This window comes from Lolium rigidum, chromosome 3 (assembly GCF_022539505.1).
Source record: "Lolium rigidum isolate FL_2022 chromosome 3, APGP_CSIRO_Lrig_0.1, whole genome shotgun sequence".
In the NCBI taxonomy this organism is placed as follows: Eukaryota; Viridiplantae; Streptophyta; class Magnoliopsida; order Poales; family Poaceae; genus Lolium; species Lolium rigidum.
The window spans coordinates 113,043,865-113,069,307 of NC_061510.1; the positions used below are offsets into that span (position 1 = coordinate 113,043,865).

The 25,443-nt window shown below is 41.7% G+C and overlaps 2 protein-coding genes and 1 non-coding gene across 5 annotated transcripts; 1 reads left to right on the forward strand and 2 right to left on the reverse strand.

Moving 5' to 3' along the window:
* Window positions 1-6,692: 6,692 nt before the first annotated feature.
* On the reverse strand, window positions 6,693-8,865 carry LOC124698019. Of its 3 annotated transcripts, none has more exons than XR_007000865.1 (3): window positions 8,535-8,865; window positions 7,040-7,218; window positions 6,693-6,958 (listed from the first exon to the last, which is right to left on the reverse strand). XR_007000865.1 is itself a non-coding variant. In XM_047230542.1 (3 exons), the coding sequence occupies exons 1-3, from the start codon at window positions 8,797-8,799 to the stop codon at window positions 6,827-6,829; spliced, it is 474 nt and encodes a 157-aa protein (XP_047086498.1). In that variant the 5' UTR covers window positions 8,800-8,865; the 3' UTR covers window positions 6,693-6,826. The 3 variants fall into 3 exon arrangements, 2 of the variants coding, with proteins under 2 accessions (XP_047086498.1, XP_047086499.1); XM_047230542.1 differs by having other exon boundaries at window positions 7,040-7,116; XM_047230543.1 differs by having other exon boundaries at window positions 7,040-7,167.
* Window positions 8,866-9,213: 348 nt separating this feature from the next.
* On the forward strand, window positions 9,214-9,284 carry TRNAG-GCC. The gene has a single exon. It is a non-coding gene; the product is annotated as a tRNA-Gly (tRNA).
* A 3,408-nt stretch (window positions 9,285-12,692) lies between these two features.
* LOC124695365 (GDSL esterase/lipase At5g45910-like) lies at window positions 12,693-14,836 on the reverse strand. Its single transcript, XM_047228220.1, has 5 exons — window positions 14,566-14,836; window positions 14,252-14,467; window positions 13,932-14,080; window positions 13,399-13,675; window positions 12,693-12,957 (listed from the first exon to the last, which is right to left on the reverse strand). Exons 1-5 carry the CDS (start codon window positions 14,834-14,836, stop codon window positions 12,725-12,727), a joined length of 1,146 nt encoding a protein of 381 aa, XP_047084176.1. The 3' UTR covers window positions 12,693-12,724.
* Window positions 14,837-25,443: the final 10,607 nt, after the last annotated feature.

The following is a 25,443-nucleotide window of genomic DNA, read 5'->3' on the forward strand; positions in this document are numbered from 1 at the left end:
TTGATTATAAATATTGTAATTATATAATTGATTAAAAAGGTTTTCATTGAGAATTAAACTTCAATGAAAGGATATGGACTGAAACAAATTTAGTGTCAAGATCTATGAAGATAGATTGAAACACATAATAAGTTTAAGTCAAAGTACATAGAATGGATATTGAAGTAGTTCAATATAGAAATATTAAGAAAATGTTCTTGTCATGTGAAGGTTTGACAAGACTTGAGTGTATCTGACACTCAATGAGTAAAAACACATGAGTGATTATAGATCACGAATAATATGTACACAATCAGATGTCATGTGCTCTAAAAGTGTTATGAGCATGTACCAGAATGATTCATGTGATGATCATTGAAAAACAATAAGAATATTCTGGAGTACTTAAGAAGAACCAAGGATATATATATATATATATATATATATATATAGTTTTGTATGGAGAAATGACAAACAAATCGCTGTAAGGTGTTGCACCGATATTTGTTTTGTCACATATAAAAATAAAATTTCAATCTCAAATTAGACTAAGTGTTGTTTTAAAAGGTAGCACAATGAGCTAGAAGTTGTCTATGCTAGATTTAGAAGAGTTCTAAATATTGTGATGGATTCTACAAACGAAGGCAGAGTATGTCATTGTTTTGAAAATGACTGAGGATGTTAAGTCAAGAGGTTCTTTGAGAACTTGGTGTAGTTCCGATAGTGTCAGAACTTTGAAGCTATATTGTGTATGACAATATTAGTGACATATTTCAGACCGCGGAATTAAGGTTCCACCAGAAGACCAAACATATTTAATGCCGACTCATTTAGAAAATGAGTGATGCGTTGAGACGCAAATGAATTGCAAAATACATACGTTTCTGAGCATGTCAGATCCGTTGACTAAAACTTCTCCCGTGAGCAAAACATGATAAAGCACCGAAGGCCAAGGTGTTATATCTTTACATATGTAAACTAGATTATTGACTCTAGTGCAAGTGGGAGACTGTTGGAGATATGCCCAAGAGGCAATAATAAAATGGTTATTATAATATATCTTTGTGTTTATGATAATGTTTACATACCATGCTATAATTGTATTAACCGAAACATTGATACATGTGTGATATGTGAACAACAAGGAGTCTCTAGTAAGCCTCTTGTATAACTAGCTTGTTGTTAATAGATGATCATGGTTTCGTGATCATGAACATTGGATGTTATTAATAACAAGGTTATGTCATTATATGAATGATGTAATGGACACACCCAATTAAGCGTAGCATAAGATCACGTCATTAAGTTATTTGCTATAAGCTTTCGATACATAGTTACCTAGTCCTTTCGACCATGAGATCATGTAAATCACTTATACCGGAAAGGTACTTTGATTACATCAAACGCCACTCGCGTAAATGGGTGGTTATAAAGGTGGGATTAAGTATCCGGAAAGTATGAGTTGAGGCATATGGATCAACAAGTGGGATTTGTCCATCCCGATGACGGATAGATATACTCCGGGCCCTCTCGGTGGAATGTCGTCTAATAGCTTGCAAGCATATGAATGGTTCATAAGAGACCACATACCACGGTACGAGTAAAGAGTACTTGTCATGAGACGAGGTTGAACGAGGTATAGAGATACCGATGATCAAACCTCGGACAAGTAAAATATCGCATGACAAAGGGAATCGGTATCATATGTAAATGGTTCAGTCGATCACTAAAGTCATCGTTGAATATGTGGGAGCCATTATGGATCTCCAGATCCCGCTATTGGTTATTGGTCGGAGAGAGGTCTCAACCATGTCTACATAGTTCGCTAACCGTAGGGTGACACACTTAAGGTTTGATGTCGTTTAAGTAGATATGGAATATGGAATGGAGTTCGAAGTTTTGTTCGGAGTATCGGATGGGATCCAGGACATCACGAGGAGTTTCGGAATGGTCCGGAGAATAAGATTCATATATAGGAAGTCACTTTCCAAGTTTGGAAATGATCCGGTGAATTTATGGAAGGTGGTTTCTAGAATTATCCGGAATAAATCACTATGGAAGGAGGAGTCCCGGAGGGACTCCACAAAACCTAACCAGCCAACCAAGTGGGAGGGTGGAGTCCATGGTGGATTCCACCTCCTTGGCCGGCCAAGAAAAGAGGGAAGGGGAGAGTCCCTGTCCCTCTAGGTTTCGTCCATAAGGCAGTTTTTCTGTTGGGGTCTTATTCGAAGATTTTGGGCAAACCCTTGGGGTTCCACCTATATAATGAGGAGGAGATGGAGAGGGGCAGCCCATGGCTTGGCCGCACCACCCCTGCCCCCTTGAGGCCGGCGCCCATAGCCCCCTCTCCCAAACCCTAGCCTCCCCTCCTCCACATACAAACTCCCGCAGCGCATAGGCGAAGCCCTGCAGGAGTTCTCCACCACCACCGCCACCACGCCGTCGTGCTGCCGGGATTCCGAGGAGGATATACTACTTCCGCTGCCCGCTGGAACGGGGAGAAGGACGTCGTCTTCATCAACACCGAACGTGTGACCGAGTACGGAGGTGCTGCCCGATTGTGGCACCGTCAAGATCTTCTATGCGCTTTTGAAAGCGGCAAGTGATCGTCTACCGCAGCAACGAGAGCCTCCTCTTGTAGGCTTTGGAAATCTTCAAGGGTTAGTCTCGTTCATCCCCTCGTTGCTCCCGTCTTCTAGATTGCATCTTGGCTTGAATTGCGTTCTCGCGGTAGGATTTTTTTGTTTTCTATGCTACGAATCCCTGCAACGCTCAACTACACGGAGCGCCAAGGTGAGAGAAGAAGAACCTACACCGATTCCGTCGTGTTCGTGCCCATCACCGACCAGCCCATCACCTCCAACCGCTACTACGCCGTCGTCGCCACGGGCAAACGCAAGGGTCTACTCAGGACGTGCTCCGGGGAGGAGGACATGATCCCATGCTGCTTCTCTCGTTGCATCAAAGACGTGAAGCCACGGCCGTTCGACCCGTCCGACGCCTACCAGCAGACCGAGATCGTCCAGCGCCAGCGCGGGGAGTTCACAGCCATGGCCGTCGCCACCGACGGCTTCCCACCCTACCTTTACCGGAAGATGTACTGGCGCGTGCAGCACTTGCCGTTATTTGGTCAATATGTTTATGTATAAATGACAAGGTTTTAATGATGATTTTTTTCTCTTATCCAGGTTGTCTATGAGTGCTTAGCTACGCTCCATTTATGATCATGTCTACATTGTGTGGAGAAACATGACATATTTATGAAGGTGTCTCCACGGTTAGAGGACATGACTATGGATATTTTTATCCAACATGGATGGTAGCGTAGTCAACGGATTTGCCCGCTATCCCATAGGCGGTTGTGCAGTTGTTGTGATGTTTACTTGTATTGCGCTTTTCCACGTTTTTTTGGTTAATAATTTTGGTCCTGAGTGGCTTGTGTGTATCTTAATTATGCAGAAGCCGGATGTAATGATTAAACCGTTTAAGTAATAAAGTGTCCCTTGTCGAAAAACAGAGTGCACACAATATGTGCAATTCAAGAGATGATCCTGATGCGTTGGGATCATGTAGAAACAATGTACTTCTGCATTGCACTAGGTACAATAGACGACTCCTTGAACTAAATTGTGACACAATTTAATCATCACCAATGCACCAATGTCAAAACAGAGTGAGGTAGTGCTTCATATGTGCAATGTTCGTGCAAAGACCATTCATAACGGGCATGCAGTTCATGCAACCCACTGGGCTCTTCCACACATACATCGTAACTTAATCATTAATTGGCCCAATCAATCATCAAGCTCATACATGCAAGGCAAAAAAAATAAACACTAACCCCAACCCAAACCCCAACCCCTAAATGGGGGGAAGGTCAAACCCTAAGCACAAAACTTCCTCAAAATCGTGAGCAGATGAAACTTTAGATAATAAAGTACCGCCAACTTGAACAAACCAGAGATAGATCTGTAAACTATGCATGCTTCAGAAAGAATGAACAAGCTTATACAAGCACAACCAAACAAATGCAAATCAAACCCAAAACTAACATCCTAATTACATATCTAGGGTCTTAAATGCTTCATAAGCTAAGTTGGGGGCTTACCGCTATTGGCGACGAGTTGATGAAGCATGTGCGAACGATTGTTGAAATGATGGTGTGTCGATACATGTGCCAATGGAGGGAGTGGAGGTATCCGTCTATGTCTTCCTGATGTCAAAGATCGTGGTAGCGCTATGAATGTGCCGGTGGTGAAGAGAATTGCGACACTCCATCTCCCTCTTCCCAGTTGCGTGCTTTTTCTTTGGCACGTGTAGAAACATGCGGCGCAAACTCTATCGCTTTGAGGAACATGCGATAGAGAGTCAGTCGCACACGCATGCTACCTGATAGCCTAAATTTCTCCGAAGGGCTGCGGTGGGGAGTATGCTAGTAAGTAGTAACCATACATTCCCTAAGCAATAGTCTGACCATGCGAACGTAAATTCGCTACCACCCGATTTTGTATTGCCAACCGTGCAAGAACTTTGGACTTGTAAAAGGTGTCCAAGGTTCAGTATGATAAGACACAAAGCCGTCGAGACGACCATCGCAAACTGAGACTCTCGCATGTTCATATTTTGTTGGCTAATCTTGCTGTGACGTAATGACGTATCCACACGGTCTCTTCAAGGCTTGTTTTACAGTACCGTTTACCACTCCTTAAAAAAGAGAGGTATGATTTGAGGCAATGGTCAGGATTAAACGAGCTAAATTAGGCCCGACAGTCCAGCAAGAAGCAGATAATGAAAAAACAATCGTTCGGCCCAGCCCACCCTCTGCGATTGCCCAAGGTCCCGGCCTCCAGAAGCAAGAGACGCGGCCGCCGCCGCATCAACTCAGCTGCCACGACTCCGTGTAGACGCGAGCGCCGCTGCCGCCGACGACAAATCGAGCAGGGACGCCACCAAGACATTGATCAGAGACGCCGCCGCTACATCGAGCAGGGTCGCCATCGCCGCCGCCAAATCCACTGCCACATCCACCAGCGACCAGATCGGCGGCACGCCGCCATTAGCTCGGCCCCGTTCTGCGTCGCCGCCATATTCCTCCGTTGCTGCCGTCTTGGAGGTGGTAGATGGGTCAGGTACGCAAGTCTTGACATGCATCCTAAATTCCCCTAAGACTGAACTGCGTGTTGAGCCGCTGTGACCACCGGCGAACCGCCCCGGCTGGTCTCCTCTGTCGTGGAAGACCAAGTGCCTCGGAGAACCAGCAGCTAACCTAATCTGAAAGATTAGTCCAATTGGTAGCCAAATTCATCAGCTATGAGTATGTTCGTAGTTGAATTTTTTTGAAGCAGTAGAATTATTTGTGTACGTCTAAAATGTCTAAAAGGTTTCTCTAGAGAAACCATCTGAAAGTTGTTTCAAGAAGAAACTCGTCCAGAAGTAGTGTACAATGTTGCGGACTTGCAGTCGACATTTGTCATGTAGAATGCACACCAATGTATCTTAAGCACACATGCTCTTTTTCGAAGTTTAAAGCAACCAACTATCTCCTTCATATAATTTTCTAGGAAGCAGTCTACAATCATAGTAACTAACAAAGGATGTGCAAAAGTATCTTGGTGCCTTTTATTTTATCTGAGTTTCTTTCTAAACAAGGTGACTCACATTTTTGGTGAAGAGTGATGGACTTCCCCAGAAAAAAAATACTAGCTTGTAGAATGAAACTATGACAGTGAGGAATGGCCAAATGATAGTAAAACAACTATTTATCCTATCTGACTAGGATGGCAACTTAACTGCATTCCATGGAAGGTGTTCAGCTGTACTTTGGACCTAGAACTTGATCCAGTAAGTGATATAATAAAACAACAAAACAGTTATTAGTGTCACTTGTCCTGGCAACGCGGACGATTTTGTACTTGATGTATTTTACTAGTTCATCTACTGTCTTCTTTATATAATTTTCTATGAAGCAGTCTACTACCTCCTCTTAATAACATGATTAATTTCTAGTTAATGTACTAGTTCATGCCTTGCATTATTTTTCGCATATTCCAACTTTAATGCATATATTCACCCCTTTTTATCCAGGTACTTTGACTGTATGGATGCTGCTTCTCGTGGGATTCTTGATCACTGGTTATGCATTGGCTATCTATCTGGCACAAGTAAAGAGCAACGGAGATGTAATGAGTACTTAGCTGGTAGCAGTTTTTCTATGTTATTACATGATCCATTTGTTGCTGAAACTGAATGTACTTGCAACAAAATTTTCTTATTTAGCTTATTGTACTTGGTACTTATTTGCTGTCAAACATGACATTTGGAGTGCTGTCAACCGTGATTTTGTTTCACATATGGTGCTGTGAAAATAGCTTTCTTTTTTTATTTGCTTTCAAACAATATATTTCGATTATTTGGAGTGGTTGTGCTTATATGCTGTCAAAATTGATAGCGATTTCTAGTATTTGGTCCAACTTCAGAATTTGGCTCAACTGGAACTTCAGAATAGTCCACCTTACTGAACTCCAAATTTAATTTACATATTCCCAGGCACAATGACAATACAAAATAAATCAAATGAGATAACAAACTTAGCTGCCAGTTCTCTATTTCAAACCATGACAAATTGGATTAATCACTAGTACCAAACTGGATTAAACATATATATTACTCCGTACCAAACATTACAAACTGAATTATACACCAAAGATAAGTTGTTCATAGCAAACTCCAATCATGCCTCGCCATGAAGACCAGGACCTGTGTCATTGATCTTGCCGCGCCATGTCAATTTTGGTGCAAAGATGTGTAAACCGAGCCGCTCCATGTATTTCAACAGAAAGGCACCTGTTTAGGCTATACCTTGATTTGGCGGAACAGACATCGATAATGCGGCCACACCAGCAGACTGAATAGATGATGAAACATCATCATTTGTCACCCAACCAGCTAAACATGGACCAGCAGGAGGAGGCTGAAATGGCTGCATGGATGAACATACTGGATGTAAAAACAAAGCACTGATAAATCAGGCATAAACAAGAAATTATTTGTAGAAACATACAAGATGACCCACTGAGTGGTGGGTACGCGGCACCAGCCTTTGGAACAGCTGCCAACGCTGCAGACATAGGTGATGTACTGCTCCATTTGGAGGAGAGCAAGTATGATCAATGAATAAAGTATTGATATCTGGATTTAGCCAAGGGTTCTTACAAAGTTAATATATGCTGCCAGTTCAACCTGCATATGTTCTCAAGGAATCACGAACTTGCACATTCACCGAGTAATGGGAGATTAAATATAACATCAAGCAGGAACTCACAAAATGTAACACTATTAGATTATTAATTCCAGGCCTTTGGTTAATTAAAGTCCGCAAGCGTGATGCCTTGAGAGTTGGAAAGACAAGTTACTTGCGGAAAAGGAGATTTGCTTCAATTAGTTTTTTAGCTCAATCAACATGATACTACGAACAGATTTTGAATCCCCATACATACATAATTATTTATTTTCCCTGCAGGAGAACATCAGAAATCAAATAATTTGAGCTACTTCAAACAAAAAGTAAAACAAGTATACTAACAATATACATAAAAGCAAATTAGATCCATAAAAATGCACACACCACATCAGCACTAGTATAAAAAGAGCCAGAATTGCGGATCCAGCGGATCTTGACCATCTAACTTAGATATCCAACGATCCACATCGGCAGTAAACCATTGTTAGACGTCCCGCAGACCACATCGCCCCACTACCATCCCCACTCATCCAAACCCGTTTTCCTAACTGCCACACGTCGCCGTGCTCGCGCGAGGACGCAGCCGCCCTGGTTCCCGACACGAGGAGCAAACCTCATCTACTTGCAGCATTTAACGGTTACAATGATCTGTTCAGATATCCCATCACCAAGGTAAATTACAACTATTGACCTCCTTGTTTACCTATAGTTCTCTGTTTCATATAAACCATGGAGGCAAATCATCAAGGTAATTTCATGATTTTATATTTGAAAATTGATATTAACTTAAATTTTATGGAACAACCAACAGTATTGCGTACACGAGCGTGTGTGTACTTATTTGATGACTAAATATCCAATGAAATAGCTCTGGGATCCTTCACATTTATGTTCTTCGCTGATGCCTTTTAAGATTACACGTGCACGTGCACATTTACTAGTATTGTTAAAAGCAACGGTTGTGAAGTGCCACACTCGAGCAAGAAATTTACATACTAAGCACAACTAGTGATCCCTTATTAATAGTGTTGACAAGGATGCTCACTCAGCTACAAGTTCATTTCAATTCAGGATATGCCAAATGATTGAACAATGTCATTACTGAGTACAGACAAATTACAACGGCACCAAGCATAACAGTTCAATAATATGTAAGCAAAACGCTCTAAGAAAGAAGTTTGTGTTGCAAACTACAATTCTGTAATAAATCTGAAGCTAATAATGGTACCAACCCTAACCCTTGATGCTATGGTCGTAGAGGACAACCACAAATCGAAAAGAACCTACTAAAATGGATGGATGCTTAGTTGCTTACCAGGTCGTAGGTGGCGGGCTCGACGTAGCCAGGGAACCCCTCCTCCCCGGTGTGTAGCGGCGTGCCGCAGCACATGCACCAGGCGCCGCCGCAGGGCCAAGAGGAGCACCAGGAAGGACCGACGCCGGGGATCTTGGATCGGCTGTGAGGCAAGGGCGCGCGGCCGGGACATGTAAGTGGTGGGAAGGAGGCGGGGGAGGGGGGAGGTGGAGATCTCGCTAAGCATGCCGGCGGTAGGGGCCGCGGTGGAGATCTTCGGCTGCATCCCACCTAGCCAGTGATCGTCGGCGGCATCCCACCTAGCCAGTGATCGTCGGCGGCATCCCACCCAGCAAGCTCGTGGAAGAACAAGGGTTAGGGTGATCCCTCCCCTCCAGCGCTACCCAACAATTGGACATGGGCTGGGGCATCTACTGGGCCGGGGCCTGGATACGGCCTTTTTCTTGTTTGTTGCGAAAAATGACAGAGGTATGTATCATAGTGGTCACGTCTTGGAGAGGAGTATGAAATTATTTTGGCCATTAGATGGACGAAATTGGTGGGCTACTATTCACTTGGGGGTACCACAAAATAACTCCTCTTCAAATACGCAAGTGTAGGTCGCTCAGATAGCTGCGATGTTGGAGGTCCAACAAACTAACCATTGTAGAGCCAGTAGTAGAGAAAATTTGACATGGAAGCACCAGTGGTCTAGTGGTAGAATAGTACCCTGCCACGGTACAGACCCGGGTTCGATTCCCGGCTGGTGCATGTTGTTTCCTAACCAGGTTTTTTGGCATAATAATCCCCAGCTTAGAAGCAAAGCTGCTAATGGTAGAACGAGCATGCTGTTATTTCAGCAAATAATCTCAACAAGAACTGGTCAAATGGTGCATATCCTACGGAGAAGTTTTTTTTTCTGCATCCTACAGATAATTTACGTAGCCGTACATATATGCTATAGCTAATATATGTGTATCTTTCATGCATTATCTTTGTCTAAATTTTTCATAATTCATTTTTATTAATTCTTAACAATATAATCATATGCTTATATAAAAATACAGGTTCGTCAATTTCAAAATCCAATCCGCCGTCTCAGTCTTCCGGAGGTGCTCATAGGGGTAGGGTGTGCATGTGTGTGTTCATAGGGGTGTGTATGTGAACGTCTATGTTTGTATTGTGTTTCTCAAAAAAAAAAGATGGCTAATTAGACAATTTCAATGCTTGCTAACCAGGTTTTTTGGCATAATAATCCCCAGCTTAGAAGCAAAGCTGCTAATGGTAGAACGAGCATGCTGTTATTTCAGCAAATAATCTCAACAAGAACTGGTCAAATGGTGCATATCCTACGGAGAAGTTTTTTTTTCTGCATCCTACAGATAATTTACGTAGCCGTACATATATGCTATAGCTAATATATGTGTATCTTTCATGCATTATCTTTGTCTAAATTTTTCATAATTCATTTTTATTAATTCTTAACAATATAATCATATGCTTATATAAAAATACAGGTTCGTCAATTTCAAAATCCAATCCGCCGTCTCGGTCTTCCGGAGGTGCTCATAGGGGTAGGGTGTGCATGTGTGTGTTCATAGGGGTGTGTATGTGAACGTCTATGTTTGTATTGTGTTTCTCAAAAAAAAAAGATGGCTAATTAGACAATTTCAATGCTTGCTAACCAGGTTTTTTGGCATAATAATCCCCAGCTTAGAAGCAAAGCTGCTAATGGTAGAACGAGCATGCTGTTATTTCAGCAAATAATCTCAACAAGAACTGGTCAAATGGTGCATATCCTACGGAGAAGTTTTTTTTTTCTGCATCCTACAGATAATTTACGTAGCCGTACATATATGCTATAGCTAATATATGTGTATCTTTCATGCATTATCTTTGTCTAAATTTTTCATAATTCATTTTTATTAATTCTTAACAATATAATCATATGCTTATATAAAAATACAGGTTCGTCAATTTCAAAATCCAATCCGCCGTCTCAGTCTTCCGGAGGTGCTCATAGGGGTAGGGTGTGCATGTGTGTGTTCATAGGGGTGTGTATGTGAACGTCTATGTTTGTATTGTGTTTCTCAAAAAAAAAAGATGGCTAATTAGACAATTTCAATGCTTGCTAACCAGGTTTTTTGGCATAATAATCCCCAGCTTAGAAGCAAAGCTGCTAATGGTAGAACGAGCATGCTGTTATTTCAGCAAATAATCTCAACAAGAACTGGTCAAATGGTGCATATCCTACGGAGAAGTTTTTTTTTTCTGCATCCTACAGATAATTTACGTAGCCGTACATATATGCTATAGCTAATATATGTGTATCTTTCATGCATTATCTTTGTCTAAATTTTTCATAATTCATTTTTATTAATTCTTAACAATATAATCATATGCTTATATAAAAATACAGGTTCGTCAATTTCAAAATCCAATCCGCCGTCTCAGTCTTCCGGAGGTGCTCATAGGGGTAGGGTGTGCATGTGTGTGTTCATAGGGGTGTGTATGTGAACGTCTATGTTTGTATTGTGTTTCTCAAAAAAAAAAGATGGCTAATTAGACAATTTCAATGCTTGCTAACCAGGTTTTTTGGCATAATAATCCCCAGCTTAGAAGCAAAGCTGCTAATGGTAGAACGAGCATGCTGTTATTTCAGCAAATAATCTCAACAAGAACTGGTCAAATGGTGCATATCCTACGGAGAAGTTTTTTTTTCTGCATCCTACAGATAATTTACGTAGCCGTACATATATGCTATAGCTAATATATGTGTATCTTTCATGCATTATCTTTGTCTAAATTTTTCATAATTCATTTTTATTAATTCTTAACAATATAATCATATGCTTATATAAAAATACAGGTTCGTCAATTTCAAAATCCAATCCGCCGTCTCAGTCTTCCGGAGGTGCTCATAGGGGTAGGGTGTGCATGTGTGTGTTCATAGGGGTGTGTATGTGAACGTCTATGTTTGTATTGTGTTTCTCAAAAAAAAAAGATGGCTAATTAGACAATTTCAATGCTTGCTAACCAGGTTTTTTGGCATAATAATCCCCAGCTTAGAAGCAAAGCTGCTAATGGTAGAACGAGCATGCTGTTATTTCAGCAAATAATCTCAACAAGAACTGGTCAAATGGTGCATATCCTACGGAGAAGTTTTTTTTTCTGCATCCTACAGATAATTTACGTAGCCGTACATATATGCTATAGCTAATATATGTGTATCTTTCATGCATTATCTTTGTCTAAATTTTTCATAATTCATTTTTATTAATTCTTAACAATATAATCATATGCTTATATAAAAATACAGGTTCGTCAATTTCAAAATCCAATCCGCCGTCTCAGTCTTCCGGAGGTGCTCATAGGGGTAGGGTGTGCATGTGTGTGTTCATAGGGGTGTGTATGTGAACGTCTATGTTTGTATTGTGTTTCTCAAAAAAAAAAGATGGCTAATTAGACAATTTCAATGCTTGCTAACCAGGTTTTTTGGCATAATAATCCCCAGCTTAGAAGCAAAGCTGCTAATGGTAGAACGAGCATGCTGTTATTTCAGCAAATAATCTCAACAAGAACTGGTCAAATGGTGCATATCCTACGGAGAAGTTTTTTTTTCTGCATCCTACAGATAATTTACGTAGCCGTACATATATGCTATAGCTAATATATGTGTATCTTTCATGCATTATCTTTGTCTAAATTTTTCATAATTCATTTTTATTAATTCTTAACAATATAATCATATGCTTATATAAAAATACAGGTTCGTCAATTTCAAAATCCAATCCGCCGTCTCAGTCTTCCGGAGGTGCTCATAGGGGTAGGGTGTGCATGTGTGTGTTCATAGGGGTGTGTATGTGAACGTCTATGTTTGTATTGTGTTTCTCAAAAAAAAAAGATGGCTAATTAGACAATTTCAATGCTTGTGTGTCAATTATAAACTTCATTTTTATAGGGGATGGAACCGTGGGAGAGCCTTATTGGCAATAGCTCTTGAGCGCAGGGCTCCATCTGTACATATGAGTATTCTCTTTCCAGAAAAAAACAAAATCTTGCAAGCCAAGAAATTTTAGTGTCCATGGCCTTCTCTTTCCCGATTGTTTACATTATATTCAGAGTAGCAGTTCAATACAAATTGCATCGTTGTAAACGGTTGTGATAATATTGTTCATACAAGAATAAACATTCCTGAATGATGTACGGTGCTACGGATGCACGGCATCGAAAATAGGTGGGTGTGCATACGGGCCGCGGAGCCAACCGGTAGCGATATGCTTGTAAGCCGCCTCGGTGAGGTGGATGCCGTCCCAATTGATGTGTGTGGCAGGGTCCGGGCATGCGGTGGCGCCAGGCAACCCGCATGGGGCGGTCGCATTGTAGTTGTACGGCCCTCCTGCTCCGCAGCACACGCGGAGCCCCGATGTGGTGGCGCTGAACCCTGCCACGTTAATTCGGTCTAGGATTAGCAACCCCTAACAGAACAAATGAATGCCCTAAGGTTATTTAGTTTGTGGGAAATGTTTCATCTAAATTTTTTATGGGAAATGATTCATCTAAAAAACATTATGGGTAATTGACAGGTCTAGCAGGCTGACATGTAAGATATGTATGAAAATGTGCGAACCGTTGACCTGACATTATCTTTTGCAATCTGTGACATCTGGTAAGAGTATAGTAAAATACGAGATACGTTTACTTTTCAGAAAGCTATGGTCGACCGGCCGGCTGATCACGTATATAGCTTGATCAGACAAGCCATCCTGGACTTGTGGTCTTAATTAGTCATGGAATTGTGCGCGCAGGAGGGCCAGAAACTCAGTCGGGTTGTCCACTCTAACCATTTCAATTCTTTGAGGGAAACGAAACATAATTCGCGTACCGAATGCGGTTGGTTTCTTGAGGAACGCCATGACCGGCTCGTAGTAGTCGGCGTAGACGATCTTGACGGCGGGGTACTTGCACCGGAGCCGACGCACGGCCTCCAGCAGCGCCGAGTTGTGGTAGCGCGCCACCGCGTTGTCCTCCCGCAGGCACCCGGTCCGGGCGTCGTAGTCGCTCCTGTTCGGGCTCGCGAACAGCGTCAGCACGATCGGAATGCAACCCGTCGGCAGTATCCCCGGCACCACCACGTACCTGGCTCCCGCCTCGACTACTGCCTGCAAAACAAGAAAGCAGAGAGAATATTTCCTCCTTTTTTTCTTTTGAATTGTTTTGGGAAAGTACATAAAACGTCGATTGAGCAAGTAAAAGACGTTGACCGGCGGGGAAGGATCACTAGAGGTTAGATGACACCTCTAGTGATTTTTCACGAGGATTTTACACACCATTCACATCGGCTCAATCCCCTGATCGAGCTCTAACCAACAATCCATCGCAACACAAGTAATCAAGCAGCAAGCAAAAGTTAGTTACCTCGACGCCTGCTGTGATGGTCTGTACTACTTTCGGCACGTATAACGCGACCTGCTCGTTGGTTTTCCCAGCGGCCCTCATGAAGTTATAGTCGTTCCCGCCAATCTCTCCCATGAAGAAGAGAGATCTCCGGAAGTAGTCTCTGCAGCCTGAAGACAGAATTCATGGACGAAATCCTTCTGAGAATTGGGAACTCATCACCACATCACATCGGATAATGAAAATAAATTCACTCGTGGACGAAATCGTTGTGTATACCGAGACCCATCATCACAAGCATCACATAACGTAACCAAGGGGGGTCCTAGCTAGTATACTACCTTGGGGCGTTGAGCACAATGTGGGCTTGAGCTTCCGGAACCACTCGAGCTGCACGTTCAGTGAACTGTTGAGAGGGGGCACGGTGGTGATGTTCTTCTCGAGGAAGAAGCCTAGATCCAGCGCCGTGGCGGCGATGACGCCGAAGTTCGCTCCGTGGGTGAAGTTACGCTCCTCGCCGAGGATCGGCGGGATGAAAGGGAGCCCAAACTCATCGGCTGCCAAGTTGATCAATCAATCAATGGCACGGGAAACAACACATGCTAATTAATAAGATGGCTTCTTCCGTAACATAGATGAAAAAACTAGAACATACCGATGAAATCGAGGATGAGACGTCCGTTGGAGGCTCGGCCGGTGGGGCGGCCAAAGAAGGTCTCTCCGTAGGGTAAGTTGCTGAAAGGAATGACAGGAAGCACCGGCGCGGCAAGCTTCCCGTAGTTTCCCGTGTCGGTGTACGAATTGCCAAAGCTGAAGATGGAGCGGATCGGGTGCCGGCGGCCAGGGTTCGCCTCAGCGTAATGTACCCGAGCTGCTAGAAGGAGGAGGACGAAGGCTATGGGCATTGAAGGCGGGAAACGCTCCATAGTTTCAGTGTGGCATTGCTGCCCAAGTGGTCAAGTATAGATATAGCATCCTATGGTACGTTACGTGCCGAAATGCACAGGCATTGACTTGGCTTAACGAGTTTTTTTTTTAATCTTTAGAGTTTTTTTTAATCTTTAGAGTTAATGTCATCCATGGAACTGAATATTGTTTCTAAATTCTAAATGCTATGCAAGTAACCCAGACCCAGTTAGGTTTATGTTGAAAACCTCCTTTCCAGAAGCACTTCACTGAGTAGTGCAGATCAGCTAACTCGAATAAACAAAAAAAACGCCACAACCCACAAGTAATGAATAGCCTTCAAGGAAATCACAAATACAACCCAGTCGTTGGTGGCGGAGTTACGCGACGAGGGCGACTGTTCGCGCTCACAAGACCCTTCCATTCGAGGTCAGTAAAACGGGCCGTATCGAGTCATTTGGGGGACGCTGTTTCTTCATGCAATGTTTAGGGGACGTCGCTGTCTAGTCAGTCGTGTCCCTCATAACCATCCTACCATAAATTCAAATGTTCACATTCAAAGGGATTGTTTCCGCCGAGGTCGTCGCGATCAAAGTACTTGACGCGATCATATTACAGACCGGGAGTGCAAATTAAACATAATTTAGAGAGCAAATGGCACTGAGGGTCACACAACTTGTCCCGCATGTGACTAAAGTTGCAAAATGTGTAAATGAGTCACATAACTTAACTTCAGTGTGCATGCTAGGTCACAAACCGGTCTGCTGTCTGGTTTTGCAAAAATACAGCCGAAAATTTTGCAGAAACACCCTTACTATATCTATTCCTTGAATCTGTTGTCTGGTTTCAAAAAATTACAGCCAGAAAATTTGTAGAAACATCCTTACTATATATATTTCCTTATGAAGTCAATACGGAGTAACCAGCCTGTCCAGCGGGCTCCACATGTCAGGCGCGTAGGAAATAACTAAAACGGAAATTGGCGCAGGATAGCGATTTGACCTTGAGACTTGCTGGGTACATGCGGGCGCGTAGAACCAACGAACCACATGGTCGCTTGAGTACGATGGGTAGATTAATCATATTATATTATATATTACTCTAGAGAATTAGCATATTTTAAAATTTGAAATTTTAAAATACAATTTTTTATTTCGGAAATACATAAACATTGTTATTATGTACGTGAGAAGTTGCGGTAAAAAATCGTGATTAAAAGAGGCGCTAAACCGGTGGTAGAAAGAGCGCCAACCGCCCGGCGACAAGGAAATACGCGCCAACCGCCACTTCTCGCTCGTTTTGAGCTTGCTATAGCAATGCAGCAACACGAACTATAAAAGTTGCTTTTCTTGAAAAAAAAAATTCACCATCTGATTTTTTGCTATTTCCTTTTTCTTTTGATTCTCTGCCGCCTTGGAAATGTTGAGTAAGCTGCTGACTCATGGGACCCACATGTCATCATCTATGTACAATCAACTTTCTTTTCATGGAGTTTTTTTGACCCCCTAATTTTTGGCTACTTTCTATATCTTTTGATCTTAAGCCGCATTTGAAACGTTGAGACCGCTGCTGCAAAATGGACCCGCATGTCATCCTCTATGTATAATTAAGTTTATTTTCTTGAATTATTTTTGGCTCCTGCTATTTCGACACTTGCCTTTTTTCTTTCGATCTCCTGCCGCCTTTGAAACATTGAGGAACCTGCTGGCTCATGGGACCCGCATGTCATCCTCTATGTACTATAAAAGTTTCTTTTCTTCGATTTTTTCACCCTCTACTTTTTGGCTATTTCCTTTTTCTTTTGATCCCCTGCCGCCTTGGAAACGTTGAGTAAGCTGCTGACTCATGGGACCCGCAAGTCATCCTCTATGTACAATCAACTTTCTTTTCTTGGAGTTTTTTTGACCCCATAATTTCTAGCTATTTTCTTTTTATTTTGATCTCACGCCGCATTTGAAATGTTGAGACCGCTGCTGCAAAATGGGACCCGCATGTCATCCTCAATGAACAATAAACCTTTCTTTCTTGGAATTATTTTTGGCACCTGATATTTTGTCACTTGCCTTTTTCTTTCGATCCTGTGCCACCTTGGAAACATTGAGACCGCTGCTGCGAAATGGGACCCGCATGTCATCCTCTATGTACAATAAAAGTTTCTTTTCTTGGATTATTTTTGGCTCCTGATATTTGTTCACTTGCCTTTTCGATCGCATGCCGCCTCTTGAACGTTGAGGAAGCTGCTGGCTCATGGGACCCGCATGTCATCATCTATGTACAATTAAAGTTTCTTTTCTTGGATTTTTTCACCCTCTGATTTTTGACTATTTCCTTTTTCTTTTGTTCCCCTGCCGCCTTGGAAACGTTGAGTAAGCTGCTGGCTTTTGGGTCCCACATGTCAGCCTCTCTAAACGATAGACCTTTTCCTTTCTTGGATTTATTTTTAAACCCTGATTTCGAGCTACTTGCCTTTTTATTTCGATCCCCTGCCGCGTTTGAAACGTTGAAGCCGCTCCTGCAAAATGGGATCCATATGTCATCCTCCCTGTACAATATACGTTTTCTTTCCTGGATTATTTTTGCCCCCCTTGATTTCGACCAAATTGACCTTTTCTTTCTATCCCCTGCCGCCTTGTTAACGCTGAGGATGCTGCTACAAATAGGTCTCATGTGTCAGCCTCTCTGAAGTATGAATGTTTTCTTTCTTGGATTTATTTTTAACCACTAATTTCGGGCTACTTGCCTTTTTTTTCTTTTGATCTCCTGTCGGCTTTGAAATGTTGATGACGCTGCTGGCTCATGGGTCCCACATGTCATCCTCTCTGAGCGATAAATATTGAGGCCGCCGCAGTAAGATGGGTCCCACGTGTCAGTATCTTTGTTCAATAAATGTTTCCTTTCTTGGATTTATTTTTGGCCCTGGAGATCTGGCTAATTTTCTTTTTTTCTTTCGATCCCCTGCAGCCTTGTTAACGTTGAGGATGATGCTGGCAGATGGGTCCTACATGTCATCCTCTATGTACAATAAACCTTTACTATCTTGGATTATTTTTTGGCACCTGATTTCTACCTACTTGGATTTTTCTTTCGATCTCCTGCCGACTTTGATAGGTCCCATATTTCAGCCTCTATGTACATATACAGTGGGCAAATCTTTGATATGATGGGCTCTAAAATTAAATTCGGAAGGTTTTGGCTGACATCAAGTAGGGTGGGCCAAGATGACCGCGATAGGTCTATTTTTAATGGGCTCAATAGAACAATTCAGTTTGCTGGGGTGCCCGGCCCACCTGATCTGGGTGTGTTCCCCTCAACAACAACAAAAAAACTAATCTGGGTGTAGCTCCTCCGGAATCGAAACAAAAGACCTGGGAGAGGGACTAAAAAAGGATGTAATAAGCTCCCCAAAAATTGCATAAATTCATGTGAAAAATCGCCCATGTCTCCTTCGTCGCCGTGCTCTTCTGTAGATGCACTGGCATTCAACTAGCTAGGCCGCGCAACAAAGCTTATCTAGGCCTCTTTCAGCCAAGCCAGCCGTGCACCACTGGCTGCGCCAGCCTTCTCTTGAAGCACCGGCGGCGGTCAACTGGTCGATCGACAGGTATGCATGTTATCTTCAGGGCTGGGAAATTGTCGGACTAATTATCACTGGAAGAGTGTAGTCAACCCCCATATAATTTCGTTTGCTTGCTGTAATCGATCAGTTGCATTTTTTTGATCTAGATCTATTTCTTATACTAGTCATTGTTTTCCGCTAGATCTGTTTATTCTAATTGGTTGGTCATGTATTGCGTTCCATCCATTTGTTCCATCCATTTCTAATGGTGTCTACTGCAGCACTGGCGTACCTTCAATGGAGACTGATCCAGCTGGAGTTGGTGCTGGTGAGCCTGCACCTGACATCATCGTGCCACCTGAAGTAGGTGGTGTATTGGGATTAGACTGATAAGCATAGCGCCTTCCAAAGAACAAGATGCTGCTAGTGTTGGTTAAGGTGATTTTACGCCAAAAGTCATGTATGCTCAACAGGTGTTGTACCTAGTTTGGATATTGTGTTGTTACCCTTTTGTGGTTTGGTGTTTGTCCAACAGAGAAAGCTACTCTTTTCTCATGTAAGTGTTATTATGTGAACAAAAGTTGTATGTACATATACATCGGTCAGAGAACCAAACTTGCATATTCTTGCCTGGTTATAACACATAAGTCATAATAACAATTAAAAAGAAAAAGAACAGTTTCATTTGCAATGTGATTGTGCCAAGTAGATTAGACAACCAACCACAAACATTACAGGTCAACAGCCAAACACATGCGAAAGTTATAAGGTAAGCTCCATAATACATGTTGATGCTTAAAGCCATTAGCTAGCTCATTCAAGTCGAAATACATGCATCTTTTGGCATGAAGTAACTCGTTCTCGTAAGAAGTTTTGGGAAAACCTCCAAATACAGGTCATGCATGTTTGAATTTTAGTTGTTAGGTCACTTAAAATGACTTCACTTGAAGGGTTTACATTTTTCTGAATTAGTAGTGATGCCTAGCCATATATATACCTAAACCAAGAGAATCAACAGAAACGTAATTATGTATATTAATAGTAAGCGGCCTATATGAATGTTTTTATCCACAAACCTAGGGTCATATATATGTACATAGAAACATGCACATATGCTAGTTTTTGTACCTTGGGGTGTTCCTCTTTTGGGCTATTGATACGTCTCCAACGTATCGATAATTTCTTGTGTTCCATGCCACATTATTGATGTTATCTACATGTTTTATGCACACTTTATGTCATATTCGTGCATTTTCTGGAACTAACCTATTAACAAGATGCCGAAGTGCCGCTTGCTCGTTTTCTGCTGTTTTTGGTTTCGAAATCCTAGTAAAGAAATATTCTCGGAATTGGACGAAATAAAAGCCCAGAGGCCTATTTTCTCACGAAGCTTCCGAAGTCCGAAGACGAAACGAAGTGGGGCCACGGGGAGCCAAACCCTAGGGCGGCGCGCCCCCTTGGACGCGCCGCCCTGTCATCCGGGGCCCCCGTGCCCCCTCTCGACTTGCCCTTCCGCCTACTTAAAGCCTCCGTGACGAAACCCCCGGCACCGAGAGCCACGATACGGAAAACATTACCGAGACGCCGTCGCCGCCGATCCCATCTCGGGGGATCCCGGAGATCGCTCTCCGCACCCCGCCGGAGAGGGGAATCATCTCCCGGAGGACTCTACACCGCCATGGTCGCCTCCGGAGTGATGAGTGAGTAGTCTACCCCTGGACTATGGGTCCATAGCAGTAGCTAGATGGTTGTCTTCTCCCCATTGTGCTATCATTGTCGGATCTTGTGAGCTGCCTATCATGATCAAGATCATCTATATGTAATTCTATATGTTGCGTTTGTTGGGATCCGATGAATAGAGAATACTTGTTATGTTGATTATCAAAGTTATGCTTACGTGTTATTTATGATCTTGCATGCTCTCCGTTACTAGTAGATGCTCGGCCAAGTAGATGCTTTTAACTCCAAGAGGGAGTACTTATGCTCGATAGTGGGTTCATGCCCGCATTGACACTCGGGACAAGTGACGTAAAGTTCTAAGGTTGTGTTGTGCTGTTGCCACTAGGGATAAAACATTAGTGCTATGTTCAAGGATGTAGTCACTAGTTACATTACGCACCATACTTAATGCAATTGTCCGTTGTTTAGCAACTTAATACCGGAGGGGGTTCGGATGATAACCTCGAAGGTGGACTTTTTAGGCATAGATGCAGCTTGGATGGCGGTCTATGTACTTTGTCGTAATGCCCAATTAAATCTCACTATACTCATCATGATATGTATGTGCATTGTCATGCTCTCTTTATTTTTCAATTGCCCAACCGTAATTTGTTCACCCAACATGCTGTTCGTCTTATGGGAGAGACACCTCTAGTGAACTCGTGGACCCCGGTCCAATTCTCTTTACCGAAATACAATCTACCGCAATACTTGTTTTTACCGTTTTCTCTGCAAACAATCATCTTCCACACAATACGGTTAATCCTTTGTTACAGCAAGCCGGTGAGATTGACAACCTCACTCGTTTCGTTGGGGCAAAGTACTTTGGTTGTGTTGTGCAGGTTCCACGTTGGCGCCGGAATCTCCGGTGTTGCGCCGCACTACATCCCGCCGCCATCAACCTTCAACGTGCTTCTTGGCTCCTCCTGGTTCGATAAACCTTGGTTTCTTTCTCGAGGGAAAACTTGCTGCTGTGCTCATCATACCTTCCTCTTGGGGTTGCCCAACGAACGTGTGAAATACACGCCATCAAGCATATTTTCTCGGCGCCGTTGCCGGGAACCGAAGAAAAGCTACACCACAAAGATTTCTAACTCCCACGTCAACTACGCACCAAAGCATATTTTCTGGCGCCGTTGCCGGGGAGATCAAGACACGCTGCAAGGGGAGTCTCCACTTCTCAATCTCTTTACTTTGTTTTTGTCTTGCTTAGTTTTATTTATTACTTTGTTTGCTGCACTAAATCAAAATACAAAAAAATTAGTTGCTAGTTTTACTTTATTTGCTATCTTGTTTGCTATATCGAAAACACAAAAAAATTAGTTTACTTGCATTTACTTTATCTAGTTTGCTTTATTTACTATTGCTAAAATGGCCAACGCTGAAAATACTAAGTTGTGTGACTTCACAACCACAAATAATAATGATTTCTTATGCACACCTATTGCTCCACCTCGCTACTACAAGCAGAATTCTTTGAAATTAAACCTCGCTTCATCGAATCTTGTTATGAAAGATCAATTTTCTCGGAATTAGTTCCGATGATGCTGCTGCCCATCTTAATAATTTTGTTGAACTATGCGAAATGCAAAAATATAAAGATGTAGATGGTGATATTATTAAACTAAAATTGTTCCCTTTCTCATTAAGAGGAAGAGCTAAAGATTGGTCGCTATCTCTCGCCTAAGAATAGTATTGATTCATGGACTAAATGCAAGGATGCTTTTATTGGTAGATATTATCCCCCTGCTAAAATTATATCTTTGAGGAGTAGCATAATGAATTTTAAACAATTAGATACTGAACATGTTGCTCAAGCTTGGGAAAGAATGAAATCTCTCGGTTAAAAATTGCCCAACCCATGGACCGACTACTTGGATGATCATCCAAACCTTCTATGCAGGACTAAATTTTTCTTCGCGGAATTTATTGGATTCAGCTGCTGGAGGTACCTTTATGTCCATCACTCTTGGTGAAGCAACAAAGCTTCTTGATAATATGATGATCAACTACTCTGAATGGCACACGGAAAGAGCTCCACAAGGTAAGAAGGTAAATTCTGTTGAGGAATCCTCTTCCCTGAGTGATAAGATTGATGCTATTATGTCTATGCTTGTGAATGATAGGACTAATGTTGATCCTAATAATGTTCCGTTAGCTTCATTGGTTGCACAAGAAGAACATGTTGATGTAAACTTCATTAAAAATAATAATTTCAACAACAATGCTTACCGGAACAATTCTAGTAACAACTATAGGCCATATCCTTATAATAATGGCAACGGCTATGGTAATTCTTATGGAAATTCTTACAACAATAATAGGAATTCACCCCCTGGACTTGAAGCCATGCTTAAAGAATTTATTAGTACACAAACTCGCCTTTAACAAATCTGTTGAGGAAAAACTCAATAAAATTGATATTCTTGTTTCTAGAGTTGATAGTCTTGCTTCGATGTTGATCTTTTGAAATCAAAAGTTATGCCTAATAGGGATATTGAAAATAAAATTGTTACTACAGCAAATGCCATCCAAGTTAGAATTAATGAGAATATAAGATTAATGGCTGAACTCGCGTGCTAGGTGGGATAGAGAAGAAAATGAAAAACTAGCTAAAGAGAAGAATATAGCTAAAGTTTGGACTATTACCACCACTAGTAATGCTAATGCTACACATGTTGCTGCACCTCCTACTCATACTAATAAAAGAATTGGTGTTAGCAATGTTTCCACTTCTAATGCAAAGCGCGAAAACTCGCCTCGAAACCGCTAAAACTGCTGAAACCGCTCGTGATAAAGTCGCTGAAATTTTTTCCAACATTGGGGATGATGATCCCATTGCTTTAGATTATAATGGTTTGAATTTTGATGATTGCCACATCTCTGAAGTTATAAAGTTCTTGCAAAAACTTGCTAAAAGTCCTAATGCTAGTGCTATAAATTTGGCTTTCACGCATCATATTACAAATGCTCTCATAAAAGCTAGAGAAGAGAAACTAGAGCGCGAAGCCTCTATTCCTAAAAAGCTAGAAGATGGTTGGGAGCCCATCATTAAGATGAAGGTTAAAGATTTTGATTGTAATGCTTTATGTGATCTTGGTGCAAGTATTTCGTTATGCCTAAGAAAATTTATAATATGCTTGACTTGCCACCGCTGAAAAATTGTTATTTGGATGTTAATCTTGCTGATCATTCTACAAAGAAACCTTTGGGTAAAGTTGATAATGTTCGCATTACCGTTAACAATAATCTTGTTCCCGTTGATTTTGTTGTCTTGGATATTGAATGCAATGCATCTTGTCCAATTATATTGGGAAGACCTTTTCTTCGAACTCGTTGGTGCTATTATTGATATGAGGGAAGGTAATATAAAATATCAATTTCCTCTCAAGAAAGGTATGGAACACTTCCCTAGAAAGAGAATAAAGGTACCTTATGATTCTATTATTAGAACAAATTATGATGTTGATGCTTCATCTCTCGATGTTACTTGATACACACTTTCTGCGCCTAGCCGAAAGGCGTTAAAGAAAAGCGCTTATGGGAGACAACCCATGTTTTTACCTACAGTACTTTGTTTTTATTTTGTGTCTTGGAAGTTGTTTACTACTGTAGCAACCTCTCCTTATCTTAGTTTTGAGTTTTGTTGTGCCAAGTTAAGCCGTTGATAGAAAAGTAAGTACTAGATTTGGATTACTGCGCAGTTCCAGATTTCTTTGCTGTCACGAATCTGGGTCCACCTCCCTGTAGGTAGCTCAGAAAATTACGCCAATTTACGAGCATGATCCTCAGATATGTACGCAACTTTCATTCAATTTGAGCATTTTCGTTTGAGCAAGTCTGGTGCCATTTTAAAATTCGTCAATACGAACTGTTCTGTTTTGACAGATTCTGCCTTTTATTTCGCATTGCCTCTTTCGCTATGTTGGATGAATTTCTTTGATCCACTAATGTCCAGTAGCATTATGCAATGTCCAGAAGTGTTAAGAATGATTGTGTCACCTCTGAATATGTCAATTTATATTGTGCACTAACCCTCTAATGAGTTGTTTCGAGTTTGGTGTGGAGGAAGTTTTCAAGGATCAAGAGAGGAGTATGATGCAACATGATCAAGGAGAGTGAAAGCTCTAAGCTTGGGGATGCACCCGGTGGTTCACCCCTGCATATATCAAGAAGACTCAAGCGTCTAAGCTTGGGGATGCCCAAGGCATCCCCTTCTTCATCAACAAATTATCAGGTTCCTCCCCTGAAACTATATTTTTATTCGGCCACATCTTATGTGCTTTTTCTTGGAGCGTCGGTTTGTTTTTGTTTTTGTTTTGTTTGAATAAAATGGATCCTAGCATTCACTTTATGGGAGAGATACACGCTCCGCTGTAGCATATGGACAAATATGTCCTTGGTTTCTACTCATAGTATTCATGGCGAAGTTTCTCCTTCGTTAAATTGTTATATGGTTGGAATTGGAAAATGATACATGTAGTAATTGCTATAAATGTCTTGGGTAATGTGATACTTGGCAATTGTTGTGCTCATGTTTAAGCTCTTGCATCATATGCTTTGCACCCATTAATGAAGAAATACATAGAGCATGCTAAAATTTGGTTTGCATATTTGGTTTCTCTAAGGTCTAGATAATTTCTAGTTTTGAGTTTGAACAACAAGGAAGACGGTGTAGAGTCTTATAATGTTTACAATATGTCTTTTATGTGAGTTTTGCTGCACCGGTTCATCCTTGTGTTTGTTTCAAATAAGCCTTGCTAGCCTAAACCTTGTATCGAGAGGGAATACTTCTCATGCATCCAAAATACTTGAGCCAACCACTATGCCATTTGTGTCCACCATACCTACCTATACTACATGGTATTTTCCCGCCATTCCAAAGTAAATTGCTTGAGTGCTACCTTTAAAATTCCATCATTCACCTTTGCAATATATAGCTCATGGGACAAATAGCTTAAAAACTATTGTGGTATTGAATATGTAATTATGCACTTTATCTCTTATTAAGTTGCTTGTTGTGCGATAACCATGTTTACTCGGGGAACGCCATCAACTCATTGTTGAATTTCATGTGAGTTGCTATGCATGTTCGTCTTGTCCGAAGTAAGGGCGATCTACACCGAGTTGAATGGTTTGAGCATGCATATTGTGAGAGAAGAACATTGGGCCGCTAACTAAAGCCATGATTCATGGTGGAAGTTTCAGTTTTGGACAAATATCCTCAAATCTCTAATGAGAAAAGAATTAATTGTTGTCAAATGCTTGTTAATGTTATATCCTCATTGTCATTATCTGCGTTGTCTTAAGATAGATGTCTAGAAAGTTAGAGAATGTTGCACGTTTTTGTCA

Excerpts from the sequence above, each read along its gene's own strand:
- LOC124698019 (XM_047230542.1), bottom strand. The coding sequence starts at position 8,799 with ATGCAGCCGAAGATCTCCACCGCGGCCCCTACCGCCGGCATGCTTAGC. Across the intron at positions 7,117-8,534 it reads AGCCCGCCACCTACGACCTG|TACATCACCTATGTCTGCAG; the intron begins GTAAGCAACTAA and ends CAAATGGAGCAG. Across the intron at positions 6,959-7,039 it reads ACCACTCAGTGGGTCATCTT|CCATTTCAGCCTCCTCCTGC; the intron begins GTATGTTTCTAC and ends TCATCCATGCAG.
- LOC124695365 (XM_047228220.1), bottom strand. The coding sequence starts at position 14,836 with ATGGAGCGTTTCCCGCCTTCAATGCCCATAGCCTTCGTCCTCCTCCTT. Across the intron at positions 14,468-14,565 it reads TCTCATCCTCGATTTCATCG|CCGATGAGTTTGGGCTCCCT; the intron begins GTATGTTCTAGT and ends TCAACTTGGCAG. Across the intron at positions 14,081-14,251 it reads ATTGTGCTCAACGCCCCAAG|GCTGCAGAGACTACTTCCGG; the intron begins GTAGTATACTAG and ends TTCTGTCTTCAG.